At 34.7% G+C, this 16,270-nt stretch overlaps 1 protein-coding gene across 1 annotated transcript in view; it reads right to left on the bottom strand.

Moving 5' to 3' along the window:
- The window catches only part of KIF6 (kinesin family member 6), a 153,513-nt gene that overhangs the window by 76,145 nt on the left and 61,098 nt on the right, over positions 1–16,270 (bottom strand). Inside the window, exons 11-13 of the mRNA XM_041477164.1 lie at positions 13,453–13,558; positions 12,469–12,595; positions 10,235–10,447 (exon numbers count right to left, since the gene is read on the bottom strand). Coding sequence (XP_041333098.1) covers positions 10,235–10,447; positions 12,469–12,595; positions 13,453–13,558 — 446 coding nt within the window. The remainder of the gene's footprint in view (positions 1–10,234; positions 10,448–12,468; positions 12,596–13,452; positions 13,559–16,270) is intronic.

Here is a 16,270-nt window from a genome sequence, read left to right as displayed (position 1 = left end):
AACTTAGCTTTACAGGCTATGCGTCCAAACTCGGGATTCCCCATAAGAGTTGGAGATTTACCTTAAGTTATTCTCATTCAGCCATGTGGATGTTTTGATCATAAGGTCAAGATGTTGTGCTCAGAAAACAAACATGTAAAAGGCTGAGCTATAAATGTCTAAATACTTATAATTTTAAATACTCTTATGACACATCAGACATCAGAAGTGAATTGGCTACATACATATTATGAATTACAGAATTATGATGGCAAGTTAAAACAGGAAGAAATAATAATTCTTATGCTTTTGCACTTAATTTAAAGACTAAGTAACATATCAAGAAAAAAGCCAAACTGAACCACAAGTTACCAATCAGTAGTTTATGCTGGGTTTTTACCCTTCCTGTGAATTATTTGGCTTTGGAAGAGATGCAGGTATTTCCAGCACTTTTGTGCCCAGGAAGTGGTGCTGCTGTCTATTTTGGCAGCGATGCAGGAACATGCCTTCTTTGTATTCCCTATATTATTGAGACATACATATGGAGAAACTGGTTTGATTTCTGTTAAGGACTAAGGAAAAAAAACCCGCCAGTGTCTTCCTACAATAGGGTGTAAATCACAGATACATAGAATTGTTAAGGTTGGAAAAGATCTCTAAGGTCATCTAAGTCCAAGATAAAGATCACCAAGTCCAACAGTCAACCAAGCACGACCACCATGATCACCACTAAACCATATCCAACTGCTGTATCCACACTTTTTTGAACTCTTGCAGGGATGCAGTGTCCACCACTCCCCTGGCCTATGCCTATGCTCAACAACCCTTATGAGTAAAATTTTTTCCTAATATCCAATCTAAACTTCTGCTGGCACAACTTGAGGCCATTTCCTCTTATCCTGCCACTTTTTACCTGGGAGAAGAGGTTGACCCCCATCTACAACATCTTTTCAAGTAGTTGTAGGGAGCAATAAGGTCCACCCTGAACCTCCTTTTCTCCAGGCTAAACAACCTCAGATCCCTCACTGCTCCTCATAAGACTTGTGCGTCAAATATTAAACAAATATTAAAGGAGTTAATATTAACAAATATTAAAGGAGTTAATCTCTCTATTTAGATTTTTGGGAAAGTTTATTGTAACATCCAGCACAATAAACTGATGTTCTCAAAGGCTTTTACATCTAGGTAGTAGAAGGCCTAAAATGGCAGCAGAAAGCAATAGTGACATTATAATATGCACATTAAAATAAACTGCAGAAGCCTTCAAACATAGCATCTGATATTAACAGGACCAGATTTTAAGATTACATGTCTATATTAGTTTTGCCTAGAGTTGAACTTCAGAATGCTGTTTCTGAGATTATTATTTTAAGGAATTGCAGAGTTACAATAAACATTACAGTAGCTAAGATAGTAACCGTAGGCAAGTTAAATAACATGAACATGCTGCAGCAATTCAAGAGCCATGAGGAGACCAAAATGAAAAGGCTTGAGATAATTACAGTCAAGACACATTAAAGACTGAGAATACTGGTTATAGAAAATTCTTGGACATTAGTATGATGATTAGGAAACAGTAAAAGATTAAATTTAATTTTATTTGTATGAGGGTTTAGTAAAAGTATGCTGAAAATCAGGAAGGGGCTCACAGTATGATAGGGCTATTTGTGTGAGTATTTAGCATAGTATCATTAACAACAGCAACAACAACAAAAACTTTCAGCAAATGTTTTGCTCCATCATCACCAAATTACTCACCTCTAGGAGGAATATTACCAGGAAAAAGGAAAACAGAGAAACTATTAAGGGAGAGAAGATTAAACATGAGCACACTGTAACAGAACACAAAAATAGACAGAGTTTTGTCATGCTCAACTCCACCATCCACTGCATTCAAGTCAGATAGAAGAGATTTGAAGAAGAGCTGGAATTACTATTAAATGGTTACAAATGTTAAATAATTTCTTCAGTCACATAACTTCGAAATTGCGTAATCACCTGCATGTGAAGGATCTCTGATATGCACAGGTGTACAAAGAACAACTTCAGCTCTTTGTATAACCCTGTGTAATCATTTCAAATGCCAAAATTGTCTTAACTTAAGGAAGTACTAGACCAGCTGCTACCTAACTCTATGAACAAAAAGATCAAAGACTGTTTTCAGTGTAGCTTGGTAGATGGTTACAGCAGAGCACCTCAGTCAAAGATCTGTTAGATGAGCCCTGCAATGAAAATGAGTATGAGTTTTTACCTGACCTAGAAATAAAATCTACCAAACTTACTGTATAAGTGTGGAAAATCAAGTATCACTCCATCTCTAGCTGTTAGCTTATTTCCTTTTATGTGGTTACTCTTTTCTTTCACACAGATGTCAATAATGGTCTAAATTTTCTCAAATTAACCTAAATATACAATATATAATAAACATATAATATAAACTGTGAACATAATGTTATTCTTTTGAAAGTATCCTTCTGAACTCAGAGCAGGGCTGAAAATTAATGAATCAAAGGCACAGTTACTAAATAGATATTTCAGAGTTAAAAGTGTAAGAGCAAGATGATACATCAGAGATAAGTGAACTATGCAATAATTTTTTCAACAAAAGCATCCCAAACATAAGAGACAATTGTCACTGAAGCAAACAGGCATACGAAGCTTCAACAAAAAAATTGTACAGGAACAGAAGCATGCAATTGGCCTGAAACACTTGTACAAAACTCAACCTGCTTAAATGTAAAAATATCAGGAAAAAAAGGTAGGGATTTGTGGGATATTTCCACTAATTCCTACTCTGCTTTTATATTCAAATATGCTAAGACTGGTGTCTCAAGAAAATATCTGTTTCTGCCAGGAACAGAATGAAAAAAATTTTGTTAGGTTAAATTCACAAATAAAAGAGAGACAGAATCTAGACTATTATATTATTTGGCAGAATTAGTAATATCTAATAATCTGTACAGAAATATCTAGAGTTTAAGCTAATAGAAGGACTTTCTAGTATTTTGATTACCCATACACATACATAATATGCATGTAGTGGCTCTGTTAAAAGGCACTGTAGTCTCTCAGGACTGGTGTTCATAATAACAACAATACGGAAGAAGTTTTACACTGGTATTTGCCAAACCTGACAGTCAATATATAAAGGAATTTGATCACCCTTCAAGCATGCAGAAACTTTCGGAAGCATATTTTACCTCTAAAATATCAAGAGTTGAAGAGTTTCAGCCACCAAAAAGATCCCCAAAACAACTTAAAGGAGTTAGTTTGAAGGATCCAATAGCATTTTTAGGCAGCCAAAATATGACTAAAGAAACAGAAAGCCAAAAAGATTTGAAATAGCAGAGAACTTCCAAGGAACACTAGGTTACATTTAGCAGACTAATCTGGATAAGAGAACAGTAAACTAGTATAAAAATACTGGAAAGTTTCCCCATCTAAACAGACTCAAGAGGAAGGCAGTAAAACTGCCAAAAGCATCTTTAACAAGCTTCCAAACATACGTTCTACATCAGAAGAGATTCCCACTTGAGAAGTGGAAAGAACAACATGATGAGAATCTTAGAAAAACCAGAAATGTTTTGTAAAACCAAATAAATGTGAAGAAAGAAAAAGCTGTTGATGGAGGAAGTTTTTTTACATAACATTTTCAATATATAAGCAATGTTCAGTGTCTCTGAAAAATTAGTGAAAGTACTGTAATGATCTTCTCCTCACTCTCATGACATCCTTAAAAGTTACAAAATTTGCCTTTGAAGTTGCAAATGGGGACCAAGCTCCAAAGAGGAAAATTTGGGCTTCATCTCATATAATTAACCCTATGTTCATATTTATAAACACTTAGTTAAGATGATGACAATTGCAACATGCAGGGTTTTATCACTGAATATCAATTGCAGGAGCTCACTTTAAATCCTATAACATGTAATTATATTTCTTTGTCACAAGGAATCTGTTGCTCCTTACAGAGATGTTTCTGGAGTCTCAAACTTCTTAACACAGTTCTTTTTTTGCTGTTAACTAACCTCAGTGAGTTCAGTTCAAAGTTCTCACTCAAGCAAAAGTCACAGTGGACTCTCAGTGAATTCCAACAAAATAAAGCTCTTGAAAGCAGTACAGATAGAAGAATCGATAAAAAAAAAAAACAAACCCAAACAAACGAAAGAGCAAGCCCCAGAAGCTAGCTGAGTTTCCTATAAATTTAGACAGTTAATCTATTTGGTATTTATTGCAGTCAGTGTACATTTAAGGAGGGTAATTCTGTTTTAGAAATTACTTTGAGTTTTAATTTTTACTTTTTGTTCATGTCACAAGATTAAAAAAGGGAATAAAACTGTGATCTTAAAGACAGAGATCCAAATTGTCTAACAGCACATGACAGAGTAAAAAATGTTCACAGCTACATGCTACATGTAGCTCACATATAGCATGTGCCTCGATGATAGACAGCCATTCATAATTATGACATAAATTGGAGCCATAGCAATACACATTTTATCTGATAACTTGAAATCCCAGAAAATAGCTTTGTTAGGCTTATCAGAAGTAAAGTTCAATAAAATCGTTCAAAAGCTTATGCTGACTGTTAATATTTGCTGAATTTATTTGAAGACTTTTAAAAAACAACTCAGTCAAGCAGTGAAGTCTGATACTTCCTGCTTGGTCCTTAAACTTGGCAGTAATGCACTCTAGACTATAATCACTCTGCACTATAGAAAATATTTAATGCTTAAGAAATCAGCAAAACAGCACATCTTGTTTTGAATACTTGTTACAAAGATTTAACAGTAGCAATGAAATATGCACTACATCTTACTAGGAGCTGGTAGAAGTTCAGCTGGAGAACAAATGGAATATATACTTTTTCCTGGACCTTTAACAGAAAATGTAGAACATAATTTCTTTTCTGACTAATGAGAAAGATCAACAGTAATTCTGAACAGTGCCCTAAATGCATCAGTGAGTTATTTTATTAGTCAGATAGCAATAAAATGAATACATGTGTTTGTTAACAAAAGATCTGTCACGAGCACAGTGCCAAGACTCTGCCCCCAGATATCCCAAAGCACTACTGGACACAGAAAATGCTCCAAGAAACATATGGGTTTGCTAAGCGTATAATTTTTCTGAATGTTTGAGACCTGCCTTTTCTATGAACTGAAAGACATAAGATGGAAAACCACTGATTGAAAACCTCAGTCAGTCCTTTGCATTAGGGAACTTTCTGTTTTGAGACAATAGAAAGATTTTCAGCAATAGAAGGAAGCATTTTCCCCAAATTATTATATAAATATATAAAATAGACAAGATAAATATTTTAAAATGTCTTAATACAAGACAAAAATACTTAGTGTTCAGAAATGAGCAGTATGTGTGTTATCATCACCACTTTCATGCTATTCATAAGCATCATCTGTTTATAGAAACCATCTCTCACATTTCTAAGCCAGCTTGTCAGCCCTTCAGCAGGCAGGAATACTTCTTTTACATAGGTGTTTTCATAGTGTTGAGCAAAAAGTGATCTTAAAACATGCATGGGATACATAGGTAAATTCTTAACAAAACTCAAAAAATTTCACAACTTCTCAGTGAAAGAAAAAGGAAATGGCTCAAACTGGTTAATACATTATCCTAACAAAATCTTTTGAGACAGCAAAATAATCAGTCTTAAATCCATCAGTATACACAACAGTTTGAACCTTTTACTAAGATTTACTGTATTCTTTAAATGTCACAATAGTCACACTGTTTTCTGGTAACCAAACTGTTTATATTTCAGGAGAAAAACAAATCTAGCTGGAGAAAAAATTATATCACACATCTTTTATGCTGACAGACTTATCCTAAGAGGAAGCGGCAGTCATTGAAATCAGAGACTGATTCCAAAATAAGACTTCTCCGTACAGAAGTGATATAATGCAATAAAAGTAAAATACAACACAATATTTATCACTCTACTGTCTGATGAACTCTGTTTTTTTTTCCTTGTTTTTCTAGATTCATTCATTCACTGATTTATCCTGAAGCTGCTAATTTATTATTGACTCAACTCCTAAGAAGGATTATATGTAGTTCTACAATTATATGTCTAGAAGATATAAATTATTAACCTAATTAAAGCTGCAGTATCTACTATGATGAACTAAATGATTATATTAAAAGCAAAATTGCTGAAGCACTTGTTATGTTCAGGTTATTATGACAATAACTTATCTTTGCATTTTCTGGAATGTTCATCTGAAACATAATTTAAATTTATAGCCAGTTTTGTCTGTTTCAGATTCAGGACAGATATTATGATGTAATAATAACAGTGGCTACTATGTCAGACTAATTTGCTCACTCTCCCTCATGTAGTTATGCATTTATAAATTGGAGCTCTCTTCAATGGAGGATGGGTATTAACAGGCAAGTTATCCCCTTTTATGGTGTAATGCTAGCACTAAGATAACAAGTTCTGGTTTGTTCACTGTCTTATGCCATTTGACTTGCCAAAATGACAGCAGCAGGCAGCCTTCCACTGCTTCCAGGCAGCCTGATTACCATCCACTCCTTCCTAAATGAAGTCTTCTGGGATCCCAGAAAAAGAAATCTGACAGCATGGAAACTGGTACAATTTTAAATTAATGTAGAATTCAATGCTATGTGACCCAAAACCAGCAGAGAAAGCTAGGGCATTACTAGGACACTGCATTTGCATATTCCTCTGCTGTAGCTATTAAGAACAGTCTAATTCAGAGCGTGACACAAACTGAAAATAGCACAGTACAAAACAGCAATGATCCACATGTCCAATCACAGGTGCTCTTAGTTAGGTCTCCAGTGGTATCAAATCTCATGTTCAACAATATTTTACTAGTGACATTATTTCAAATATGATATTTAAACAAGCAGCTAAAGACATACCTGTTCAGAAAAAGTACCTTTCAACATTAAATCAGACACAGGCAAAGACAGCTATGGTTGCTCAGCATGGAGAAGAGAAGGATTGAGGGAGACCTCATTGTGTCCGTCCGTTATCTAAAGGGGCTTATAAAAAGGAGGGAGAGGGACTTTTTATATGGACAGGTAGTGACAGGATAAAGGGCAATGGTTTTAAACTGAAAGACAGTGTGTTTAGAATATGTTAGGAACAGATTCTTTACTCAGAGGGTGCCGAGGAACTGGAACAGGTTGCCCAGAGAAGTTGTGGATGACCCACCCCTGAAAGTCAAGGCCAGCTTGAATGGGGCCCTGAGCAACCTGGTCTAGTGAGTGGCATTCCTGGCCATGGCAGGGGATTTGAAACTAGATGATTCTTAAGGACCCTTACATAACCCAAACAATTCTATGATTCTATGGAATAAACTCTTTAAAACTTAGCTGTATCAGCTGATAATATTATATAATGGTGCCCAAAAACCTACATGGAAATCAAATCTGGGTGTCAGGCCTTGTTAATCCTTGAGGCCGTACTGCCATTAAAGGCTTCTGTTTAGAATTTCAGCAATACATGACAGGGAAAAGGCAGAGTGTATAGGAAGGTAAATAATACCATATGTCAAACCTTTGAAGATTTTTTATGTTCACTCAGTTTCTTCTGAAAAGACCATGCACATTCAATGCAGGATGGACTTAAAAAGAGATAAATTACAGCTGTACCTGTAGAACATTAACCATTGCAGGAGTCACTACTCATTTGCCTTCAAAGTCAGCATGCTGAGGGACAAATTTGGACCAGGAGTTGTTTTACTGCTGTGATGAGATCAAGATAAATTTCCTGTTATCACAGATTATTACATCAAGCTCAGCAGAGAAACAGTATTACTGCCTTTGTCCTACTTCAAGAAGTGTCTGGATAGGATAGACAAGAAACCTGGATACACATATCTTTCAATGTAGATATGGTTCTAGATCATATGGGAAAAAATAGTAAGAATATTATTCTACCATGGTTAAGGTCTGTTTCTGGGAGAGCAAATGTAAAGCTACACAATAAATCAACTGCAAATAAATGAATGATTCTAAATATTTTTAAACAAATTATTAGATAGACATTCCAACAACTATTCTGTTAAACTAAATATTTTTTTCCTACACTTTCTTTTGATTTCCTAATTTAATTTTCAGGATAAGGAAATGAGATAGGCAAATGGAAAACACATTAGAGACCCTAGAAACACAATGTTATATTGCAATAAATCAGGCTGATAGCAGGTTTGAGAGTACAGAATTAAATTTAAAAAAAGCTAAGTTGTTAAAATAGTTAACATACCATATAGCCTTCATGCCGTAAATTGAAATCTTCATAAACTATGTAAAGGATTCAAAGGGTATAAATGATGAAGAACAGCTTTAATGCTACATGAACGCTTCTACCTGGGAGTTTGATCCTCACTCAGACCCAAGCCCTTTCACAATCTTTAGTGAATTCTTAAAGCCTATAAACAAAATAGCATATATATGCATATATATATATATATATATGTATATATATATATACAGCTCAGATGGATTCTGAAATGGATAGACAATTTTATAGTGATGAACATAATTTTCAAGCTTTCAATAGATGAAAAATGAGGCTCTGTGCTTGATTGAGAATGATGCCTCATCCAAACTTAGCAAAGGACCACAAAATAGTTTGGATTGCAAGGGACCTCGATGATAATCAATTTCCAACCCCCCAGCCAAGAGCAGAGACATCTTCCACTAGACCAGGCTGCTCAGGGCCCCATCCAACCTGGCCTTGCCAGTGCAGGGTGCAGACGACAAGGTTCTGCAATCCAGTCATTTTGAGCTGACATGCTCAGACTTCCTACTTTATATTCAAAGAAAACTCATACGAACATACCCACACAATGTTTGTAAAAAGGGAATGCAATAATCAATACTAAGAATTTACTAATGTGTAGGAGGTTTTTTTTTAAAGATTGAAGAAGTGCCACTGTATAAAAGATGCAATTATACTAGCAATTTGTTGATAAAATATAGCTATTATTTGCTGGCATATTTCTGAGGTAATGAAAAGATTTGTGTTATAAGGACATGATTATATTTAGTTTATACTATTGTGACACCAAATCAAATAAATTCTCCCTACAAAATGAGAAGGATGGTGAATACAAACAGTAGAAGGCAAAGGGAATTCCTCAGTAGCTGAACAACTGAAAAAATAACAAGTGTGAAAACTGACTAGTTCAATTACAATGCAATTTTAGAGGATAATTGGCAAGCTTACACGGTTTAAGAGCTCCATTCCCACTAGTACTCTAGCAAAATCTTTTCTTTACAAGTTTTTTTATTACAGAATTTAAAAAATAAAAAGGGACTGCTACAATGGCAATAAGATCCTGTTTGTCCGTAAATGGACAGGACGAACAGGTTTGTCTGAAAAGTTTCTACTTGCCAGCTGCCATGTCTGAGTTTCACGTTGAAAGCTTTTCTTTCAGCTAGTCACCCCCCAAAACTCATAAAAAGGTTACAGAAATATAAATAATGAATATGTAATAGTCATATGTGATAGTCTAGGACGAGGTATGTTCTCTACTAACAAAAAACCTAAGCACTTCTAGAACCTGGTGACAAAAAAATCTTTTTATTTGAACAATTTAACTAGAAAATGATGAAAACATGAAACCATGCAAGAAAAATCTATCTACAGTTATTGGAAGTTTTTTAATATGGATTTTGAAATTAACAACTTGCAAGAATATTGTTACCAATTTTCTTAAATAACCAGCTCAAATGATGTAAAGAAAGAAAATTGCAATGCTCCACACTTAACCCTTTTCAAATAACCACTAAAAAACTGCCCCACTCATGCAATCCATGCTAACTGGTCAATATTATTTCAATTGCTTGAGTTGCTTCTACAACGATTTAAACATTAACTTAAATGCTGTAGTATCACTTATACAGATAAATTGAAATGGATCTTCCAGGGGGAAATATTATTTCCTTATGTTTCTTAATGAATTATGCTCAAACCCCTATTTTTTCCTGTTAATTTACTGAAAGAATCAAGGGCCGGCAACTGAATTTATACTATGGTTCCATGAGGCTGTTCAACAGAGTATTTACATAAGCTTGTAAAAGCCATCAGCTCCTTCGAGGGCTTTAAATTTAAAACTCTGCATTTGTAGGTATAGAATTAGCACAATATGACTAGTACTGAAAATAAAGCTTCCTTGTTTTTGTTCACATTTGAAGGATATACTGTAAATCATATTGGAATGATCCAATAACTGTTCACTTAATTAATTACACTAACCTGTTGCTCTGGAAAGAAAAGGTAGTCCGGGAACAGAAGAGCTGGAAACTTTTGCCTCTTTCAGACTAGAACATCTAGATGGACTCTGACTTTCTTCCAAGCTCATAGAATGAGCCTGCTCCAAGACTGTAGAACCAGCAGAGGTGGCATTAAGCTGGGAAAGAGTATCTCGTGCTTTCTTTTTTTCTTTTTTCAGCATAGTTACCAGAATATCTGCAAAATGTATTAAGGATTTTTTTTTTTTTTTAAGCAACTATTATCATTGTTTGTCCATAAGCCTTTTTTTTTTTTTCAAAGTGAAAAAATTCACATTATGGAAGCATATGTGTGAATGTGACAATAAAGCTGGACATATTCTTTTGCAATTATTTTCATCCACCTCAGTTTTTTCAAACAGCAGATTAGTTCTTACTAAAACAATAACAAAGTCACACATTGACCACAATGGTTGATCCCATTCAATCAACTCCTGATAAAAGCATTTACGGACAAACAGGATCTTATTGCCATTGCGGTAGTCCCTTTTTATTTTTTAAATTCAGTGATAAAAAAACTTGTAAACAAAAAAAAACCCCTCTTAATTTACAGTAACCTTGCAAGTATATCCCATCTGTAAGCTTTTCACAGAAGGTTCACTAAAACTCAGAAAAAGTCTTCAGGAAATTTCATGCAATGACACTGTGAATTTACTGGAAGCATATTAGATATAAGTACATTTTGCCTAACAGCTTATAAAGGACATATAATGGAAATCCTGCATGCATTCAATTATCAACCCTGAAGTCCCTGTGATATGTTTTTTTTTGTATTCTACTCTTCTTAATCCTAATTAAACTTCTTAATGAACAGCAGAAATTCTAAGTAGTCTTTGGGGAATATTATTAACTAGACCAGGTAATAATAATAAAACACTTTCCAATTCAGTTTTTATGATAGCTTCTAGCTACTGTAGGCAAGAGCGAACTCATAGTTTATCCAACAACTTCCATACTTCCCACCACTTCATCACATTAGACATGTTATTAATGTTCTAGTGATGATGCACTGTCGCTTAGCCACTGCAGACCCCCTAAATCAGTCTTGTCTTCAAAGTCTTCCTATATTCTTTCTATTTAACTCTTACATGGATTTGCACAAGTTTCCTCCTTTTACATCTGTGAGCAAAGCTGTATAAATCTGTTGAGCACAAGTGCGTTTGATAGAGATATTTTCCTTTTTTTCTCATACTAATGAAGTAATTCATTTCAGGCGGAAATGTTTCTGGGAATTCAGATATTAAAATTTACATTAAAAAAAGGAAGAATTTTTGAAAGAAATGAGCTCGTGTTTTAGCTAAATTTGTTTGAAATTGCACCTTGGAAAAAAAAAATCTTATCATCTGTGAAAAAGCAGAAATGAGGAAGCTTTCCTGACGCCTCACTTTCTGACAATTTTCAGACACGCAACATGCTGCACCCCAGTGAAACATGCCATTTTCATTTGACATATAAAACTGAGCTGGAATTGTTGAGCACAAAGACTGCCACTGAATTTGAGCTTTACTAATAACTGTGAGAAAACCCCTGTTACCTTTACATTCAACAACCCCATATTTTAATTTCTCTGCTTTATTACAAACTTTCCCCACTGAGTAGCCACAACTCTAGGGCTGCAGTGGCTGCGGTTTGCCACAGGTCTGCCAACCTGCTAAAAATACCTCCCACCCATTGCACTGCAGTGCAGCTACTCGTGTTTCCTGTGAGGCAGTGAAACGGACAAAGCACGTCTGAGCAGTCTAGCACTTTTATTTGCAAAAAAGATTTAAATTTAAATGCAAAAAGTACAAGTTTTATATTTGTTCTAAGGGCAAATTGCCCAGTAGTCCCCAAAGCAACACTTCATTTGGCTAAAAATAACACATACAGGAAATTCTATTCTTTGTCAGGTAATAGATTGGTCTTTATATAGCATCAGTTTTCCCCTCTAAAATTTTATTTAATTTGCTTGAGGAGAACTTTTTAGGTCCACAATATTTGGTTATTGGCTGGACCATTCTAAAGCTAAGTGGTGCTTGGATCCAGGATTTTGCTTTTGGTGAAAACAGAAAGAGAAGCAGGTGCAAAGCAGAAGTCCTGTCACATAAAAGCTGGAAATTGAGTATTTCCTTTAACACAGTACAGCCTCTCCCACACAAAGAAAACTGGTTGTAAGATCATCTGAAACCCAAACAATACTTTTTTCTCTACAAAGGATACTGATTTCGTTGTCTCTTTGTTGCAGAAGTCCTTTCAGTTTTTCCAGCTCTTCGTTACTGTTTTTTTCTTCAGAGATGTCTTGTGAGAGCAGTTTTTCACCTGAAGTCATTGGATGATTTATAAATTGCTGTAAGGAGAAACAAAAAAAAAGCACACCCCTTTAACTTTCCCTCCAGTTCTGTATTCTATTCTTAGAGAGTCTAGCTATTGTAAGAAAGGCAAAAACTTTCTACACTCTCGATAGAAAAAAAATCATGCCACAGTTGACTGTCAAATTATATCCATTGTATCAAGTATGAAACATATATTTTTTTAAATCTTCATTAGCAAGGGTGCAATTTATTTTACTCTTTTTACACAAACTCCAGTGTTCTCTAGTATCACAGAACCTTCAGTATTAAAAATACAATTAAAAACTAATTATTTAAGGACAATTAATTAAAATCAGGAATGTATACTCTAATATATTGGAAAAACTATATTCCAAAATACAGAAAAGTATTATCTTCTATAATTACACAATTATCAAGTGTATCTTGTATCTTGTTTTCTCAATGATTCAGAAGGTCTTGCAACACCATCAGAAGAAGTAGTGTAACAGATAAAGGGATATAGTGGTTTTAACCTACATTTTTACCTCAGTCAACATAGTTTGTCCAAAATAAAGACTCATTAATGCTGGAAATACAGATGAGAACACCTATCCATATGAAACCAGCTTGTCTTGATTCCAGTAATTTCCAGTGCTCTTACAATTTACTGCATACTGGGATCCTTGCTGATGTTTCCACAAAATGCTGCTGAATTTTCCCAGCTAAATTTAAGTTTTCTAAGAGTCTTCCACACTATTTAAAGTTCAATTGCTTTACCATTTTCCAATACCTCTCAACTACATTGAATTTCTTTTAGTACTTTTCAACCATGACTATCTCCGAGTTATTTTCAGAGTACCCCTGCACTTTCATCTCTGTTTAAAAAAAATACCTTCATATGAATGAAGCAATACTTGATCTTCCGCATGTCAGCACCAACGTCCAGAGAGCTATCAGGATCATCATCCTTGAGAAATGTCTCAATTAACTCATCCAACCTGGAAATAACATTTTTAAGAGGAAAAAAATTCACAAACAAGCAGACAACTCTGCAAAGTGGCATGTCAAATACAATACAAAATGTACCAAGCTGTCTGATATTAAAAGGCTATTTTTCTTCAAGGTCCATGCATTTGAAACGTACTTTTGTTCTCATTAATGAAACCTGGATTTGATATTGAAGATTCTACAACTGCATATCTGAACATACAGGCACATGCTAAGGAATAGTTCTAGAACTAAAAGCATCTTAGGAGTAATCTTTTCTTTTTCTCATTTATTTCATAACCTTTTGCTCTTCTGCTATCTCATAATTGAAAATACTTAAAACCTGCTCTCTGAGAAGACTAGACTTTAAGAGATTTTGGGCATAGGATTTCTTACTATGTATGATTATTTTGCAAAAGAAAAATCTGCTTCTTTTTCTATCACAATAGTCAGCAGATAGCATAGCTTTCATGCATAAATTACCTGCTCCAATCACCAAGCAAGGCAAACTATCTTTTAGTTTAGATATTTATGCACTTCTCAAAGACCTACTGCTCTTCTGAGGAATTAAATTAAATTAGCATTTTATTCTCTTGTAATGTGTTCTTTACAAACAACTGACTAAATCTTCTTTAGGGAGAAACAGTTCAGTAATTTGGTCTTCATAAGACAACCTGGCACAGAGAAGCACCCTCTTTATTTTTCAAAACCAAACTAAAATTATCAGACCAGAAACATATACAGGCATAATATACCATGTTTTAGGCCAAATGTCACATCTCTACAGATAAAGTCAGACTTCCTCTTACATGCTGTCACCATCTTTCCAGGTTTCATATTTCAGGATGTATTGCAGCTCATTCTCAAGACAAAGGGAAGAGGATTTCTAAGCCCAGATTAGACATTTAACCCACTTACAAAGGTATATTTCTGGGAAACTGCAAGTGAAAACTCAAACTCCATCAACTGGGTTCAGATTTATGGCTTCCTGGCTCCTGACAAATGCTCTATGCCATTTAATAGGCAAATGGCAGGCAACAATGACAGGCATATGCCCTGTAAAGCACAATTTTATAATTTTAAATGTTTATTGAGGTTATCATCCTCAGAAGATGAACTTAAGTTCTGAGCCTGAGCCAGGGAATCTAAGGTAGCTGCACAAAGTGCCCAGGTGCCCAAGAAGGGCAAGAGTTCATCTTTGTGCCTAGTGTTTCTTTTGGACTGGTTTTGTTCAGCTCCCCACTAAATACGCAAGTCTTCTGAATGTCACTTTGTAGTCATTTCAGTTACAGGACTGGGAATCTTGTTGCCATTTTATTATTGGAATAACTTTTTTGTGACCAAATAGAAAAATTGTAGGTATTTTAATATCACAGCATCCAAAGCTGACCCTAGAGTATGTTTTGTGGTATTTCCCTGCTTCTGAAGACTTCTCTCACTGAAATTCTTCACATTACAATAATAGAAAATCCCTGCTGGAGCGTGAAACAATAACATGCATGACAATCTGAAAAAAAAACTTAACATTATTTTCAGGATAAAATAATGCTGCAAGGCTGGAATGAAAATTGGAAAACATACCAGAGAGTTTTAGTATTTATCTCCTCTAGAGGTAGCAAAGAGGCAACACTCAGAACAGAAGAAAAAGGAATAAGAAGGTTAGTTTCAAACTTTGCTTTCCCATTTTCATAATTTCACTTAAATAACAAGAGACATATATGTTGTGCATTCCACTCATCGAATGTCCAAAATTCATAGCTTCTGAATTTATAGGACACATCCTGAAGTCAATGTGAGCTGTACATGTGGAGAGCTTGGAGACGATATTTAAAGAGAAATATTAGCTACAGAAGTATTATTGTAACGTGTTCTTTACAAACAACTGACTAAATCTTTAGGGAGAAACAGTTGACTTGCTTCTCAGCTGAAGACATAACAAAATTTACTCAGTCAAAGAACCCAAATTTTTACTTATTGCTACATGATTTTTCACAGCATTAAGAGTACAACAGAACAGAAGCCAGTAGTACAAAGTTACTCATACTCTCTGCAGACACACTAAGCACAAAGAGCAGGAGAATTAATCCTTCATCCATGGAGACAGGCATTTGTGCAAGCACTGGGAAAAGAGAGGCATTTATACTTTTAATGAGAATATGATTGTGATTACACAGACACAGAATCATTATTTGTCACATCTTAAGCACCTTATTGGTTTCAGTAAGACAAAACAAGTAAAAAATGGGTTTTGATAATTAGGTTGTCTAGACTGAAGTAATCTACAAAAATCGGCCTTTATCTTGAACTAGAAATTATCAAGGAGATGTCTTAACCTTTCAAAGATTATCTGGTTGCCAGGGATTTACCCATACTCAGATTACAACAGATTTAGGCTATGGGAATCAATCAAAGAAATTGCCCTAACTTGCAATTAAAATTACTGTAAAGTGAAAATATTTCAAGAGAAAGATAAAGAATATATAATTCCTGAAACATAATGCTCTGTTTTTTGAAATTATTATTCCAGTCAAAAGTCAAGGTTCACTTGTTAAGTGTAACAAACTAGACAAGCCGTAGTTATAATCTGTTATTTCCTCCCTCGTGTTACATTTTCTGTTTCCTCTCTCGTGTTACCTTTTCTGAATTCTTGAAAAATCACAACAGTATAATTCATTTTTTGACTTCAAAGTAGTAAATAAAAGCCAAAAGACATCTGAGCACAA

The sequence above is a fragment of the Pyrgilauda ruficollis genome, unplaced genomic scaffold (genome assembly GCF_017590135.1).
Source record: "Pyrgilauda ruficollis isolate IOZ18807 unplaced genomic scaffold, ASM1759013v1 scaffold4, whole genome shotgun sequence".
NCBI lineage: Eukaryota > Metazoa > Chordata > Aves > Passeriformes > Passeridae > Pyrgilauda > Pyrgilauda ruficollis.
Note: the sequence above shows the minus strand (reverse complement) of the source record. Positions and strands in the feature narration are given on the sequence as shown.